The sequence below is a fragment of the Mesoplodon bidens genome (assembly GCF_964165515.1).
Source record: "Mesoplodon bidens genome assembly, chromosome: 15".
Lineage (NCBI taxonomy): Eukaryota > Metazoa > Chordata > Mammalia > Artiodactyla > Ziphiidae > Mesoplodon > Mesoplodon bidens.
The window spans coordinates 70,458,200-70,471,399 of record NC_138171.1 but is presented as its reverse complement, the minus strand read 5'-3'; the positions used below and the strand labels follow the sequence as shown (position 1 = coordinate 70,471,399).

The 13,200-nt window shown below is 40.0% G+C and overlaps 1 protein-coding gene across 1 annotated transcript in view; it reads right to left on the bottom strand.

Annotated features, from left to right (window-relative positions):
• Nucleotides 1-13,200, bottom strand: part of XRN2 (5'-3' exoribonuclease 2) — an 85,542-nt gene that overhangs the window by 14,024 nt on the left and 58,318 nt on the right. The window contains exons 25-27 of the mRNA XM_081256666.1: nucleotides 6,856-6,924; nucleotides 6,631-6,762; nucleotides 4,657-4,784 (exon numbers count right to left, since the gene is read on the bottom strand). Of these exons, the coding sequence (XP_081112792.1) occupies nucleotides 4,657-4,784; nucleotides 6,631-6,762; nucleotides 6,856-6,924 (329 nt within the window). The remainder of the gene's footprint in view (nucleotides 1-4,656; nucleotides 4,785-6,630; nucleotides 6,763-6,855; nucleotides 6,925-13,200) is intronic.

Sequence of the window (13,200 nt, the reverse complement as noted above, 5' to 3'; positions counted from 1 at the left end):
GCCAAAAGACATCAAGATTAGAAAATGAATATATAGAACTGTCACAACTCACAGATGACATGACTGAGTGGGGAAAAAATCCAAAAGAACATACAGACAAACTTTCAGAATACACGAATTTTAGTGAAGTTGTTGGATAAAGTCAATATTCAAAAATCAACTCTTTATATATACAAGCAAGCAACTGGAAAATGACATTTAAAAGATATTACTTACAAAAACATCAAAATACACGAAATATCTATGAATTTCTTTTGTCCTCGATTTTTTATCGTGATTCAAGACCCAGAGAAAAGCTACAAGAGCACAAGGAGTTCCCACATGCGCCTCACCCACTTTCCCCCAAATGCTGGCTCATCAGATGACACTAAAAGGAAAAGGCAAGTTTTCAAGTGGAAAAAGATATTTCCAATACGAAAAACCCCAAACAAACTCATAACTGGACTATAAAAGAGCTCCTACAAAGTAAAAAGAAAAAGGTAGACAACCCTGTAGAAAAATGGACAAAAGACCCAAACAAGCACATCACCAAAAAAGATAATCCAAGCAGTCAATAAACATGAAAAATTGCTCCATGTCACCAAGAAGAGGCTAATTCAACGTGAGTGAGCTTCCACTACCCGTCCAACAGAGTGGCTAAAAGCGAACAGGCTGACAACACCAGGGGCTGGTTAGAGCAGGGAGCAGCTGGACCTTCCCCACACTGCTGCGGGGATGTAAACCAGGCTGCGTCTGGCACTTCTCACGAGAGCTGACCGTGCATATAGCCCTGACCCTGCAGTTCTGGGAACGGACCCACCAGAAGCGTTTACAACACGCACCAGGACGTGAGAGCTTCACAGCGGTCCGTTCCAAGCACCCGCAAGCTGGGGACCAACTCCACACTATCCCAACTGGACAGATAAATGATGGTCAGTCACATAATGGGACACAGGAAGCAATGAGAACAAATGAACTCGTGCTACAGCGACAGGTGGATAAATCTCAGAAGCAAAACATCCAACTAAAAAGGGCAAATTTAAAAAGGCTAATGGTGTTAAGAGACTGTTAGATACTATGTTAAAAAAAAAAAAAAGACAAAGCTAATCTATGGACGACAGGTTGCCTTTAATGGGCAAGGGCAGTGCCTGGGGGAGGACACAATGGGGGGCTTCTTGGGCACCAGTAACTTTTTAATTAATTAATTTATTTGGTTGCATTGGGTCTTAGTTGCGGCAGGCAGGCTCCCTAGTTGAGGCAAGCGGGCTCCTTAGTTGGAGCTCGCCCACTCCCCGGTTGTGGCATGCAAACTCTTAGTTGAGGCATGCATGTGGGATCTAGTTCCCGGACCACGGATCGAACCCAGGTCCCCTGCATTGGGAGCGCGGAGTCTTAACCACTGCGCCACCAGGGAAGTCCCAACTTTCTGTTTCTTGATCTGAGTGGCGGTTACATGACTGTGATTATTTCATAAATAAAGTGAGAGGCCTGCGTACCGCAAAAAAAAAAAAAAAAAAAAAAAAAAATTAAACTACATTTATGATTTGGCACTTTATGTATGTTACTTTTTAATAAAAAGTATATGTGAAAACACATGTATAATAACCTAATTTTCAAAAACTGCATATATGAAGAATTAACAGAAGAAACACTGCTTATTTCAGGATCATGGATTTATTGGTTTTTAAAATATGTTTTACTATTATGCACCATATTTTATTTAACTAACGTGTATTACAGTTAACATACATTTAAAACATCAGCTAAAAAAAAACAGATCAGCCTCCCTACCTTCATAATCAGTTCCAATGCATACTCTCTGACTAATTTTATATTCTAAGCTTAATACCACCTGACTACTTGCAATGTACTTCAAGCTCATTATTTTCTCTCAGCCTGGAGTATTCCAAATTCCCCCTTGTTGGCTCAATTTAAATATCGCATCCTGGTTGGTTTTTTTCCATAAACTTTTTCACTCCTCCCATCCCCAACCCCTTTGAAAAGATATGCTAAATATAATGAGAGTCCCAGCACTGATCCTCAGGTGAGTCAATGTTTACAAGTCACCAGGCAGAGAGGGCCACTTGTTTCTTGCTCAAAGTGAATCCCTACTTTACAAAGCATATTTCCTATTTTTTAATGATGTAATTAAAGAGATTCTAAGTGGAACAGATTCTAATCAAAGTTTCTAATCAAAGCTTCTTTGTAAGTATAAACAAATTTTATCTAATTAAGTGTTATAAAACAGCAAATAACCAGTTAGTCAAAGTAATAAAAGGGAAGAGGGGACCCCACTATTTTAAATAAAATGCCCAGATGCTGACAAGAGTTGTCTGTTTCCAAAAAAGGCAAACTAAGAACTCTAGAATTGTAGGCCCCGAAGGGTATGAAATTCTTTACCTCTAGTATGACCTTGATAAATAAAAGAACTTTCTGACTTCTTTCTCTTACTGTTGGGGCAGGATCCTGCAGGGTGGAAGGGGACCTCGGATGCAGTACTTGGATTCATGTGAATCCCACATTGAGTGATTTTCTGGGAAGGGACTCCATGACTTTTACAGATTCTCATAGGGCCTATGATTCCCTGATTAGGCACCACAGATCTAGGCAATATTTCCCAAAGTGTGGTACATATCACAGGTGGTACAGAAGATGATTTTCTGGGGGTCCATGAACAAGCTTGTTCTCTTCGTGATTGTACTCATTTTGATGTGTATTTGAAAACCTACAGCAAGCACGTCAAACCCATAATGTATTGATACACTTCACAAATTAAAACTAATAAGTCAACTTAAGTCAGTGGGGAAAAACAGACTTCAAAGTTGTAAGTAAGATGTTCAGGTGCATCTGGGTAAACGACGACGGCAGCAGACCAGCAACTGGGCCTCAGGAAACAGGAGGTGGAAGGACGACGCAACACAGAGCACGTGTGCTTTCACCTGTGCTCCTCAAACCGCTTGCCACACCTCGGAAAGTCTACTCAGTGCGACCACCTCAGAAATCCCCCACGACCATGCTCTTGGGAAGTACTGGCTAAACTAAGCCACAGAGATTATACCTGGTTCTAGCACTTGCATCTCATTTTATCCCTGTATTTGGAAGCTGTGATACCAGTAGAGATGGAAATAAATGGCAAAGAGCCACAAGGAAAAAGGAACTGATAAAGAACGTGTGAGTCAACAGCTGGCTCCAACAATTAGCTGGAGATGCTCTCACAGCTCACTGGTGAGATCTCAGGGCACAGATAACTCCTACAAAGTGATTAGACTTTTCTGTTGTATGTGGTACATGTCGATACATATTCCGCATGCATTACAAATGGAAAATACTCAGAAATGCTATTTGCTAAATTTTCGGGGGAAAGCAGCTGAGGGAACTACTGTACCGAGCAGATCTCCAAGAAGCCCATTAAACCCTGTGCCCCTTCTGTGCTTCCTTCACTAAATAGAATAAAACCGCTGAAGTCCACAGATTTCATGGTGGAGTCTAACCATGTGCCATTCAGTGTCATTAAGCCACACAGAGAGACACACAGACAGACGGACAGACAGAACACAGTGAAAACAGGACCCTGAGAGAAGGAGACCATCAGAACTCCTTTCTTACAGGGCTTCAGGTTAAAAATGGTTTTGTAACTAAATCAGCATGAAAACAATACTAAGTACAAAGCACAAATATTTCCCAACAATCCTCACTTTAATCTGGTTCTTTCTTTGACGGGTGTAACTTTGGTTTAAAAGGAGTTCTAAGGGTTCTCTGCAATAGAGTAGCCCTTCCTGTTTTTTCTAAACTTAATTTTTATCAACTATTTGAGACATTCAGAAAAAAACTTAAATGCTACGACACTTGGATTTAACAAATGTTAGCATCTTGCCGCAGTGTCTCCCTCCTCCCCACGCAGGGGCTGAGTGGTGGGGCAGCAACCAGACAACCCAGAATGCAGAAGCACAGGCTTCACAAAGAAAGTGGCTCTGAGAACTTGGCACATGACCTACACTTCCCTGAAAATGAGCCCGGCCACAGAGCTCAGACACAACAGTTAATGGGGATACAGTTTAAAATTAATACAAAATCCGAAGCCCAACACTCAACTATTTTCTCCCATTTCCACTGCAATCCAAATGCCATACAATCACTTTCACAGTTAACATTTCTGATTCACTTCTGCCCACAAAACAAGTTATAAGGGGTCAAGGAAAGGCCACAGTCTTCACAGAACCACAAGGTTAAAGGCATATTTCTACCTAAAGCAAAGCCTGTCTTTATGTTAGGCAGTTACTAAGATACAATTTGAATTAAGAAACAGATACTGTTGCCTTTCAAGTAATTTCAATTCCATGTCTACTGCACCTGATTTAATTGCCCCATTACCTGTATTAATGGAATAAACAGGAGCTTGTTTCGCATACCTTTTTCTGCATACGTTCACCCAGAAGCAGATTTAGAAATGAAAATAAGAAATCCAATTCATATTATTCAATTAACTATATACAGATAAGATAAAAATATTTGAAAGTCTGTATGAAGTATTCTCTTATAATTCTTCTAAACATTATGTTTTTAAGTCCACTATGTCTGCACTGACATAATAAATCTTTTTAGCAATGAAGATCAGAAGCCACCCTTTGTTGCAGTACTTAATTTAGCAGGTAAAATAATCCATTACTGAAAACTTACTTGACATAAGCTTTGGAATCTGGGCTTGTCCTCTCAACAGTGGCCGGTACAAGTTTCCCTGGTAAGTTGCAGGTGGTGGTGCAGCATTGCTGTAAACGCCAGTTCCAGAGCCTCTGGGCATAACATGGCTATAAAAGGACCCCCCAGCCAGCAAAACAGTTATATAGACATATATCCAACACATAATAAATAAATGTTGGCAGCCATCTTTTTACTACTAGATCTGATTAATAAGACAATGCAAATTTAAAAGATTTATAGTGGGCAAAGTTCAAAACAGTACCTGATAATGGTGACAGCAAATATTCACTTATCACACCAAAGATTTTTAATATTCATGTAAATATTTATTAATTACTTTATGCAAAAAATAATTTGAGTCTATTGCTCTTTTTTTGCATTATATTTAGTTTTGCCCTCAAAGACCCATGCTGTTGCTATCACTATGCAGTTGACCCTTGAACAACGTGGGTTTGAACTGCGCAGGTCGACTCACAGGTGGATTGTTTTCAACAGTAAATACTAGAGTCCTATACAATCCACGGTTGAGGATTGTCGACTGCTCAGAGGGTCAGTGCCCCTAACCCCAGAGATGTTCAAGGGTCAACTGTATATATTACTACTCTATATCTTACTATTTTCAGTTTACTATTGATATATCAAACATTTCCCTGTATCTTTCATAGTCTTCCTAGGTGTTAACATCTATACCTATAGAATATTTACATGTCGATATCTCATATTTTACTAAACCAGTCCACCATTTAGTACCAGTAGTATAGACAACAATGCCTAGAGAGATCTGGGCATATAACTAGGCTCCTCTAAAATATCTTCTCAGGATAAATTCCAATAAGCAGGAATCTGGATCAAAAGTTCAGAGTACCTTCAGAACTTAAAACTCTATTTAGAGGTATTTCTATGTTGCTTTCCAAAATGGCTGAAATAATGCAAAAAAGAAATCTTTTAAGAATATTTTAGATTTGCATTTCTTTTACTATTAAGAATGAAGATGACCAAACAACCACAATAGAAACTATCCTAAGCCGTTAATCCCCACAACAACTTCATGAGTTAAGTAGGTGTGATTATGATTCCCATTTTACACGCAGGAAAGGGAGGCACAGGGTGGTTCAGTAACATGAACAAACATACCAAGTGGTAGACAAGGCATCTGATCCAGACGTTTAGGATCCAAAGTCCATGATCCCACTGTCCCTTACTAGCCACTGTATAAAGTACACGCTGCTGATGGTAACCTACTGCCTAAATCCCATTTTGAATCTTAAGGTTTTCCTATGAATTGGAAATATCTATTTATGAGTTATCATCATTAATTCATAGATGATAACTCATTAATATTTACCCCAGCACATTGCTCTTTTTATCCCAGCTTTACGTGTTACTGTTTCAAAGCTCCCTCTTTTATATACGGTTGTCTCCATAACTAGGAAAAAGACAATTTGATAGCTAATAAGGGCAAAGGATAAAAATCAGAAATTCACAGCAGAGGAGATACAAATGGCCAGCAGACATCTTAAAAGACACTCGACCTGACTAACAGGCCAGGAAACACATTAAGGCAGCACGGAGACTTCAGTGCTTGGGTACAGGCCCCGGAGGTGATGGCTCTGCTCAGAGGTACTGGGGATACCCGGACATGAACTCGGCCAGAACTTTCTTGAGGGTAAAGAGCACGTTTTATTCTTTTGAAATAACGGTCTTCTAGACAGCAAAATCTCTTAAGAGAAAATAATGGAATTCTCAAGCAACACATAAAGCAATATATAGACCAAAGAAACAGAAGTGAATTTTAAAAAATGAAGAAAAGCAGAAAAGTATCAAAGTCATTAAAATATCTGCAAAATAGTTGTATTTAATGGTCTTAAATATTTGTGGCATAAATGCTGACTTAATGCTTTGTGGAAGACCCAGAAAAAGCAAAATACACACACAGAAAAACCTACCACTCACCCCAAAGCCCTGAAGGCTGCTGGATCCAGGTGGACGGGCCGCCGGTCCCGGTTAAAGCCGAGCTGGGGCTTCCACTGCCGCCCATTGCTGGATTTCTCCCAGTCGCCAGGTTTCAGTACCGGTGCAGGTTTTCTAACCATTTGAAAACACAAAATTTAGTTATAGGGATGAACTTCGTTTATACAAAATAAACCTAGAGAGTTTTATAAATGCATTGTTGCTTACCTTGCTCCCGGAAGCATTATGGCTTTAAAAATGTAATCTTCAGCAAACTGTGGGTCTTTAAAATTAATACTAGAAGAGAACAATACACAATTTAATGATTATACTGGATTAGCCTCGCTTAACTACTATCATGTAAACTCAGGTACTTTTCACCTTTATTTTATTTATTTAATTTTTTTTAAGGTTTTTTTTTTGGCCACACTGCGTGGCTTGCAGGATCTCAGTTCCCCCACCAGGGATTGACCCTGGGCCCCGGCAGTGGAAGCCTGGAATCGTAACCACTAGGCCACCAGGGAACTAGGTACTTTTGACCTTTAAACAGAATAAGTAAAATTCAAAAGTGTTCTCCAAAAATGATCTTAGTCACTAGATTTTGCCAAATTGCCAAATGGCTAAACACCTTCCTCACCAAACTGCCACTAATTTCCAGGATGGCCCTCGTGTAACTTTCTGTCCAAGAGTCATGTTCAAGCTAATTGTGAGTGATCACAGAGAAAGAACAGACATTGCCTGCCCAACTCTTGAGAAATTCCAGTATAATATCAGAGACAGGTCCAAGAGGTTTGCAACAACCAAAAATAAAAAACACCTTTCATTTTGTTCAGTCCATGGCAAAGACCCTCCCTCTGGCATCTTAGAGAAGATGTTACAAGAAAGATGCAAACAACAACAGAAACATTTGCAAAATCAAAAAAAAAAAAAAAAAAAAAAGAACACAAATAATCCATAGGGGAAAAAACACAAAACCTCCCAGTTGGAAGCCTGTATCCTGCTCTACTAATGTGTGTTTCTGTGATAATGTAACAGTCACCCTTTGAACACTACACAAAGGCTGTACATTCAGACTAACAAGCTGGGCCAAACTGCCTTTCTGGTGGGGGGTGTGCGCGTGTGTGTGTACGCGCCTCCCAAAGTACACAAGTCTTCCTTCTGACACAGCAATGTCTCTTCTAGGACTCTGGATACGCGCCCGGTTTATACTTACGGATGCTCATGACATCAGTATTCATAATGTTGAAAAACTGTAAAACCTAAGTGTATGGACAATAGTGGACTGGTTAAAGAAACTATGGTTCTTTCTAAAAACGGTATCCTCAATTGATATTTTTAAAAATGTAGTAACAAAATACTTAATGACATGGGAAAAGTACACATGCAACAGACTAGACACACATTCACCAAAAGGTTATTTGTACACTCAACCATTTCCTTTCCTTCTTTGTGCTTTTTTATATTCTCCAAAGATCCGCCAAAGATTACAAATTACAGTTGCAATCAGTGAAAAAAGGTTTTATTGAACTGGTTGACATTTTAGATAGCTAACTTTTTTTTCCTCTTCAAATACTGCCACTTAAAATAATTAGGGCCCATCTGTTATAGAGAAATTTTTGTTGCAGTAGGATTTAACTGTATATTTTAAGTACACAAAAATAGTTTCATTTATAATAAAGATGCTATAAGCTCAAGAACAGCTGAACAACACTTCATTTATTCAATCTGTTCCTCTTACAAACTCACTCTTCACCGCAACTGTCTTTATCTCAGATGTTCTCTATTCCAGATGGCTTAGGGCAGGGCCAGGCACGACAGGCAGTATGAAAGGTTTAAGAGGGTGAGAGAGAAAGAGATAGGTATCTGGGTCTGTTAGGGCTTTGCAGATACATAGTAAAGAGAGAAAACTGGGGACTTCACTGGCGGTCCAGTGGTTAGGACTCCGAGCTTCTACTGCAGTGGGCACAGGTTCGATCCCTGGTCGGGGAACAAAGATCTCACAAGCCATGTGGCGTGGCCAAAAAAAAAAAAAAAAGAGAGAGAGAGAAATCTGATGATAAAGCAAGACTTGCAACTGAAGTATCTCAAAACAGTTCTCTTAGTGTCAGCAGGCCTTTTCGGCAGTTTACCAAACAAATTTTCAGAGTGCCCACTGCATACACGGTCTCAAGGTGGGAGCAGGGGCACAAACACTGACCAAGCACGGAGCCTGCCTCCCCTTCTAATAGGGGAAATAGATAGAAAAGGTTTAATAACAGTTTAATAAGGAAGAAAGTGGAAAAGGCAACAACAGGCACAGGAAAGACGCTGAATCAAAGCATGTGAGTGCACATGCCTTCCACACACACTCCCTTGTGAGTGTGGGCTAAATGCATGTATGTATGGGGGAGGGGGGCCTTTCACCTGGGACCAAGGAAAACAGCACCCAACAGGCTATGGTTGAAGGTGGGACAGGACTGGCTGCAGGATGGAACAGACATGGAAAGGGGAAAGCTCCGTTTAATTGCAGCAGCCTTCTCCATGGGGATCTGGGAGAGAAGTAACAAGCCCTACAAAAAATGATTTCAGTGACTACATACATTCTCAGTTCTCCCAAGGAAGATACATAACCAGTGCCATTCTAAAGGCACAGGATACAAACTGGTTCATTACATGTAGTAAATGCTTTAAGTTCTCAAGACTTAATTCTCAGGTGGGACCCCGGTTGAGAAGGGCTGGACTGGAATGAAAAAGTATGTGAACAGAACTGGGCAGTAAGATGGCCTGGTTGAACTGGAATGTTGTCATGAAGGGCTTGTTCTGACCACAACGTAAGGCCACTTCAAGTTGTCAGAGAGTTAAAAGCAATCCAAGATGCAATTCAGAAAGAACCACCCAGCCACACTGCATTAAAAAGATGGGGCGAGAACCAAAAGGAGGTCACAGTCCTAGCCTAGGGAATGCTGGGCGAGCTAAAGAAATGGCAGGGCTGGAGCTGGAAGGAAGATCATGCTTAGGTGAGGGCTCTAGGGGAACACCTGCAAGGCACGCACAGAAAGAGCTGAAACTAAAGTGAAAGAAACAGCCAAGTAACAAGCTCCCAGGGAGAACTCTGAATCCCAGGTCATAGGGATAATCTCTCTCGAAAGACAACAGTTACAAGAGGTTTAATAAGAGAGCTGAAGCTAATGTTTGAGAAGACAAATCCATTTATTCATCAAATATGTGCAGTTTATTATATGTCACTTATTCCTCAATAAAACTGTTTTTAAAATTCCATTATTCATGTTCATGCTCTGAAAGGGAAAAAATTTCCAAGCTAGTAAGAAAACAATCTTCATGATCTCTCCCACTTCCCCTCAGAACTGCACTCAACAGAGTGATCTTATACTTAATATGGTTCAAGCCATTGGGAGACAGAAAAGGAGCATTTAAAAATAAGTTTGGCGGTCCCCCACTGAAGGGACAAGGGACACTACTTATGATCTGAAAGATTAAAGCATTCTTCCTTGGAACTTTGAGAACAATTTGAAGACTTATTCTCTCCTAGAAAGAGTTAAGCTTTTACTGGTTGTGAGATTTTTTGTATTTTAAAATTTGTTCCCCAAAATATATACTAAGAACTATTATGCTTCTAGAAACTAAAGTAACAACAGAAGCTAAAGCACAACTCTACTGTACTTTTTTCCAATGTGATAACATCAGCCACAACTTAAACTTCCTAAAAGTAAAACAGACTTAAGCAGGAACCCATTAGGCAAAGGCCCAAAGGGTAACTTTTTATTTGGATCCAAACTTTCAAAGTGCCTTTGTTTTTTTTCAGGTTAACGTAATTCAAATTTTTATAGGTAGAGCATTAAAAATAATGGAAATAATTCCATTATACAAAAATATATAAATAAAAATAATGGGGAAAAATATAGATTACTCTGAGAAATTCCCACCATTAGAAACAAGAGGCATTAATTGTGGAGAGTTTACTGGGGAGGGAAAGCAGTAACATGGAGATAAAGTCAGAAGCACCCTCAGGGAGGAGACGAGTTAACAGAACAACCTCTGGACCCAACAGGCTGCCCGGCTAAGGTCAGAGAACGGTGCGTAGATTCATATTGTTTCATCTAACTGGTGAACAGGGGAGGGCATTTAACCATTCCCTTGAGGTGGAACAGCGCCGACTCAGCCAGCATAAGCTCCTACCCTCCAGACCAGCTCCGACGAGGGCTTGTACAGTAGATCCCCTCCTTGGTAGGTAACCTCCCTATTATTTTAATCACTTAATTGTCTTCATAAACACACTAAGGACAATATAAATAAAAAATTTTAAACCTAAGCATAGTTGTAAAGTAAGGAAACTGAACAGTGCTTTTATTTTTATCACAAGTAGCACTTTAGACACTTTGCAGCAAAGTCTCAATAGAAAAAAAACAGAATGCACAACACCTTTTCCAATTCCATTCACTTTAAGAATTATCTTAGAAACGTTATTTAAGTACTACTATTGTTTGACAGTGCTAGGACACATCACAAAGAAAGCAGAAAACTCCAGAAACCTTTTCATTTTTACCTTTCCCTGATACATTCCATAATTAATGCTCAATCAGCAAACCACTGCAAACTGTTCACGATTCATATACTTGACATTTTAAAGCACTTGAAGAGTTTAGAGGACTTAACAACGTCTTTTCTGACATCCTATCAGAAGAGGTTAACCAGTTGTGTCCTATGAAGTATTACAGGCAGTGAAAGTTAAACCCTCCCAAGTGTTCCCAACCATCAAGTCTGTTACTGATTCCGTGTCCTCCACTTCTTCAGGTTTTGGATCTCAAGTTACCTGCTTGCCAACCATGAGTCTTACAAACACAGCAGTAATGGTCATTACATTAAAAATCTATCTTCACGTACATCCACATTTTAAAAACATCTCCTTGAAGACAGAAAACATTCTATCCCTTGCCTGATCCATCCAAAAGTGAACACAGAACATTTGAGAAGCAGTCCTCTGAAGAAGTAAGTCTGGGCTCTTAGAAGACTCTGGCAAACACGGGTTCCAACGCTATGAACAGCCAAGCTTTTACATGGGTTTAGAAGGATGCCAGGTGCCATGAGAGAAAAAGAGAAATCTGACAATGCTACTAATGAAAACATCTCTAAAGATTACATAAATCCCGATTACCTTTGAGAAGAGAAGAAAAGCAATGAAGGGTAGGCAAAGGGAAGAGCATTCCAAGCACTGGGAGGAAGGCACAGAGATGAGCGGGACACGGAAGGGACCAGCCTGGAGAGCAAGGAGGAGGAGTCCCTGTGGAGCTGTGGGGACTCAGGCACAGAGCAGGGCTCCACCAAATTATGGCAGGAACCAAAGATCGCCGAGGGGTGGCAGTCTTTAAGAAAGATGAGACAACAGATTCAGTGGGAAGGAAGGTGGCATTAAAAAAAAAATCAGCTGGGAGAGCACTACGGTAATCCAGGAGAGAGTACAGGACAGGCTCACTGGGAAAAGCCAGATATGAAAAATAACTGGGAAGAAAAAAATATTCCAGAGCAGTGGTGTAGGTACATGGGAGTCGGGTAAAGTGAGAAGCCAAAGCTCCTAAGTCTGGGCATCTGGGGCAACAGGAGGTCGAGGGACAGAACGGAGAGACGGGCAAGGAGGCGTGTGAGGGGCGCAGAACAAAGCAGCCAGTGTGGACACAGAGTCCAAGGTGAGACCAAGGGGGTGTGCGTGCATCCACCACCCCAGATGGATAGAAAATTGTGCTGCTACACCAGGAAGATAACTTTTTTGTAATTTAAAAATCATATACAGGTTTTATATATTTAAATTTGAAAAAGAATTATTCTAAAATACTATGCTAAGCAAATTACAATGGTGGACAAACAGCAGAATGAGGAAAATTCAGGGAGATAGCTCAGTTCTGTTCAAAGTTAAACTACTACTATGTTGAACGGTTTATGGAATCAGAACTGGAAAAAAAAATCCTAGGTAACAGCTGGTTGTATTCTCTAAGAACCCTTCTATGAATTTAAGACACTTCAATAACTTCTCAAATATACTTTCTCAATACTACAGATAAGACCTAACACGATGGGAAGAATCTACCTAAAGTCAGTGTGAGGAAACGTCTCAAACATGGAACGCAATACCAGATGCATGCAAACAGAGAAGGGGGAAAATATCAAGGGTCAAAACAGAACTGGCAGCTGACTATGGAGGCTACCTTTTCAGATTTTTTGTTTATAAAGCAAAAAAAAAAAAAAAAAACACTGGGATACACAAGAAACCCTGAAACAAACACACACAAAACTACAGTAAACTGCATCTCAGCCTCAACATGACCCCTCAGAGAAAACACTGAAAATCACCTCATACGCTAAGAGTTAACACTTTGGTCTTTCATGAATATCTAGGAAATCAACTCAATTAAGTCAATTTTATTATGAAGTTATATTCAATACATACCTGAATATACAGCTGAATCTGAGATTTATTTTATAAATTAATAAATCTTGTGAAAATAGTGGATACCAAACAACACCAAAGGCCATTTCAGGCTCAGAAATCACCACTACCATATCATCATACAAACAAAAACT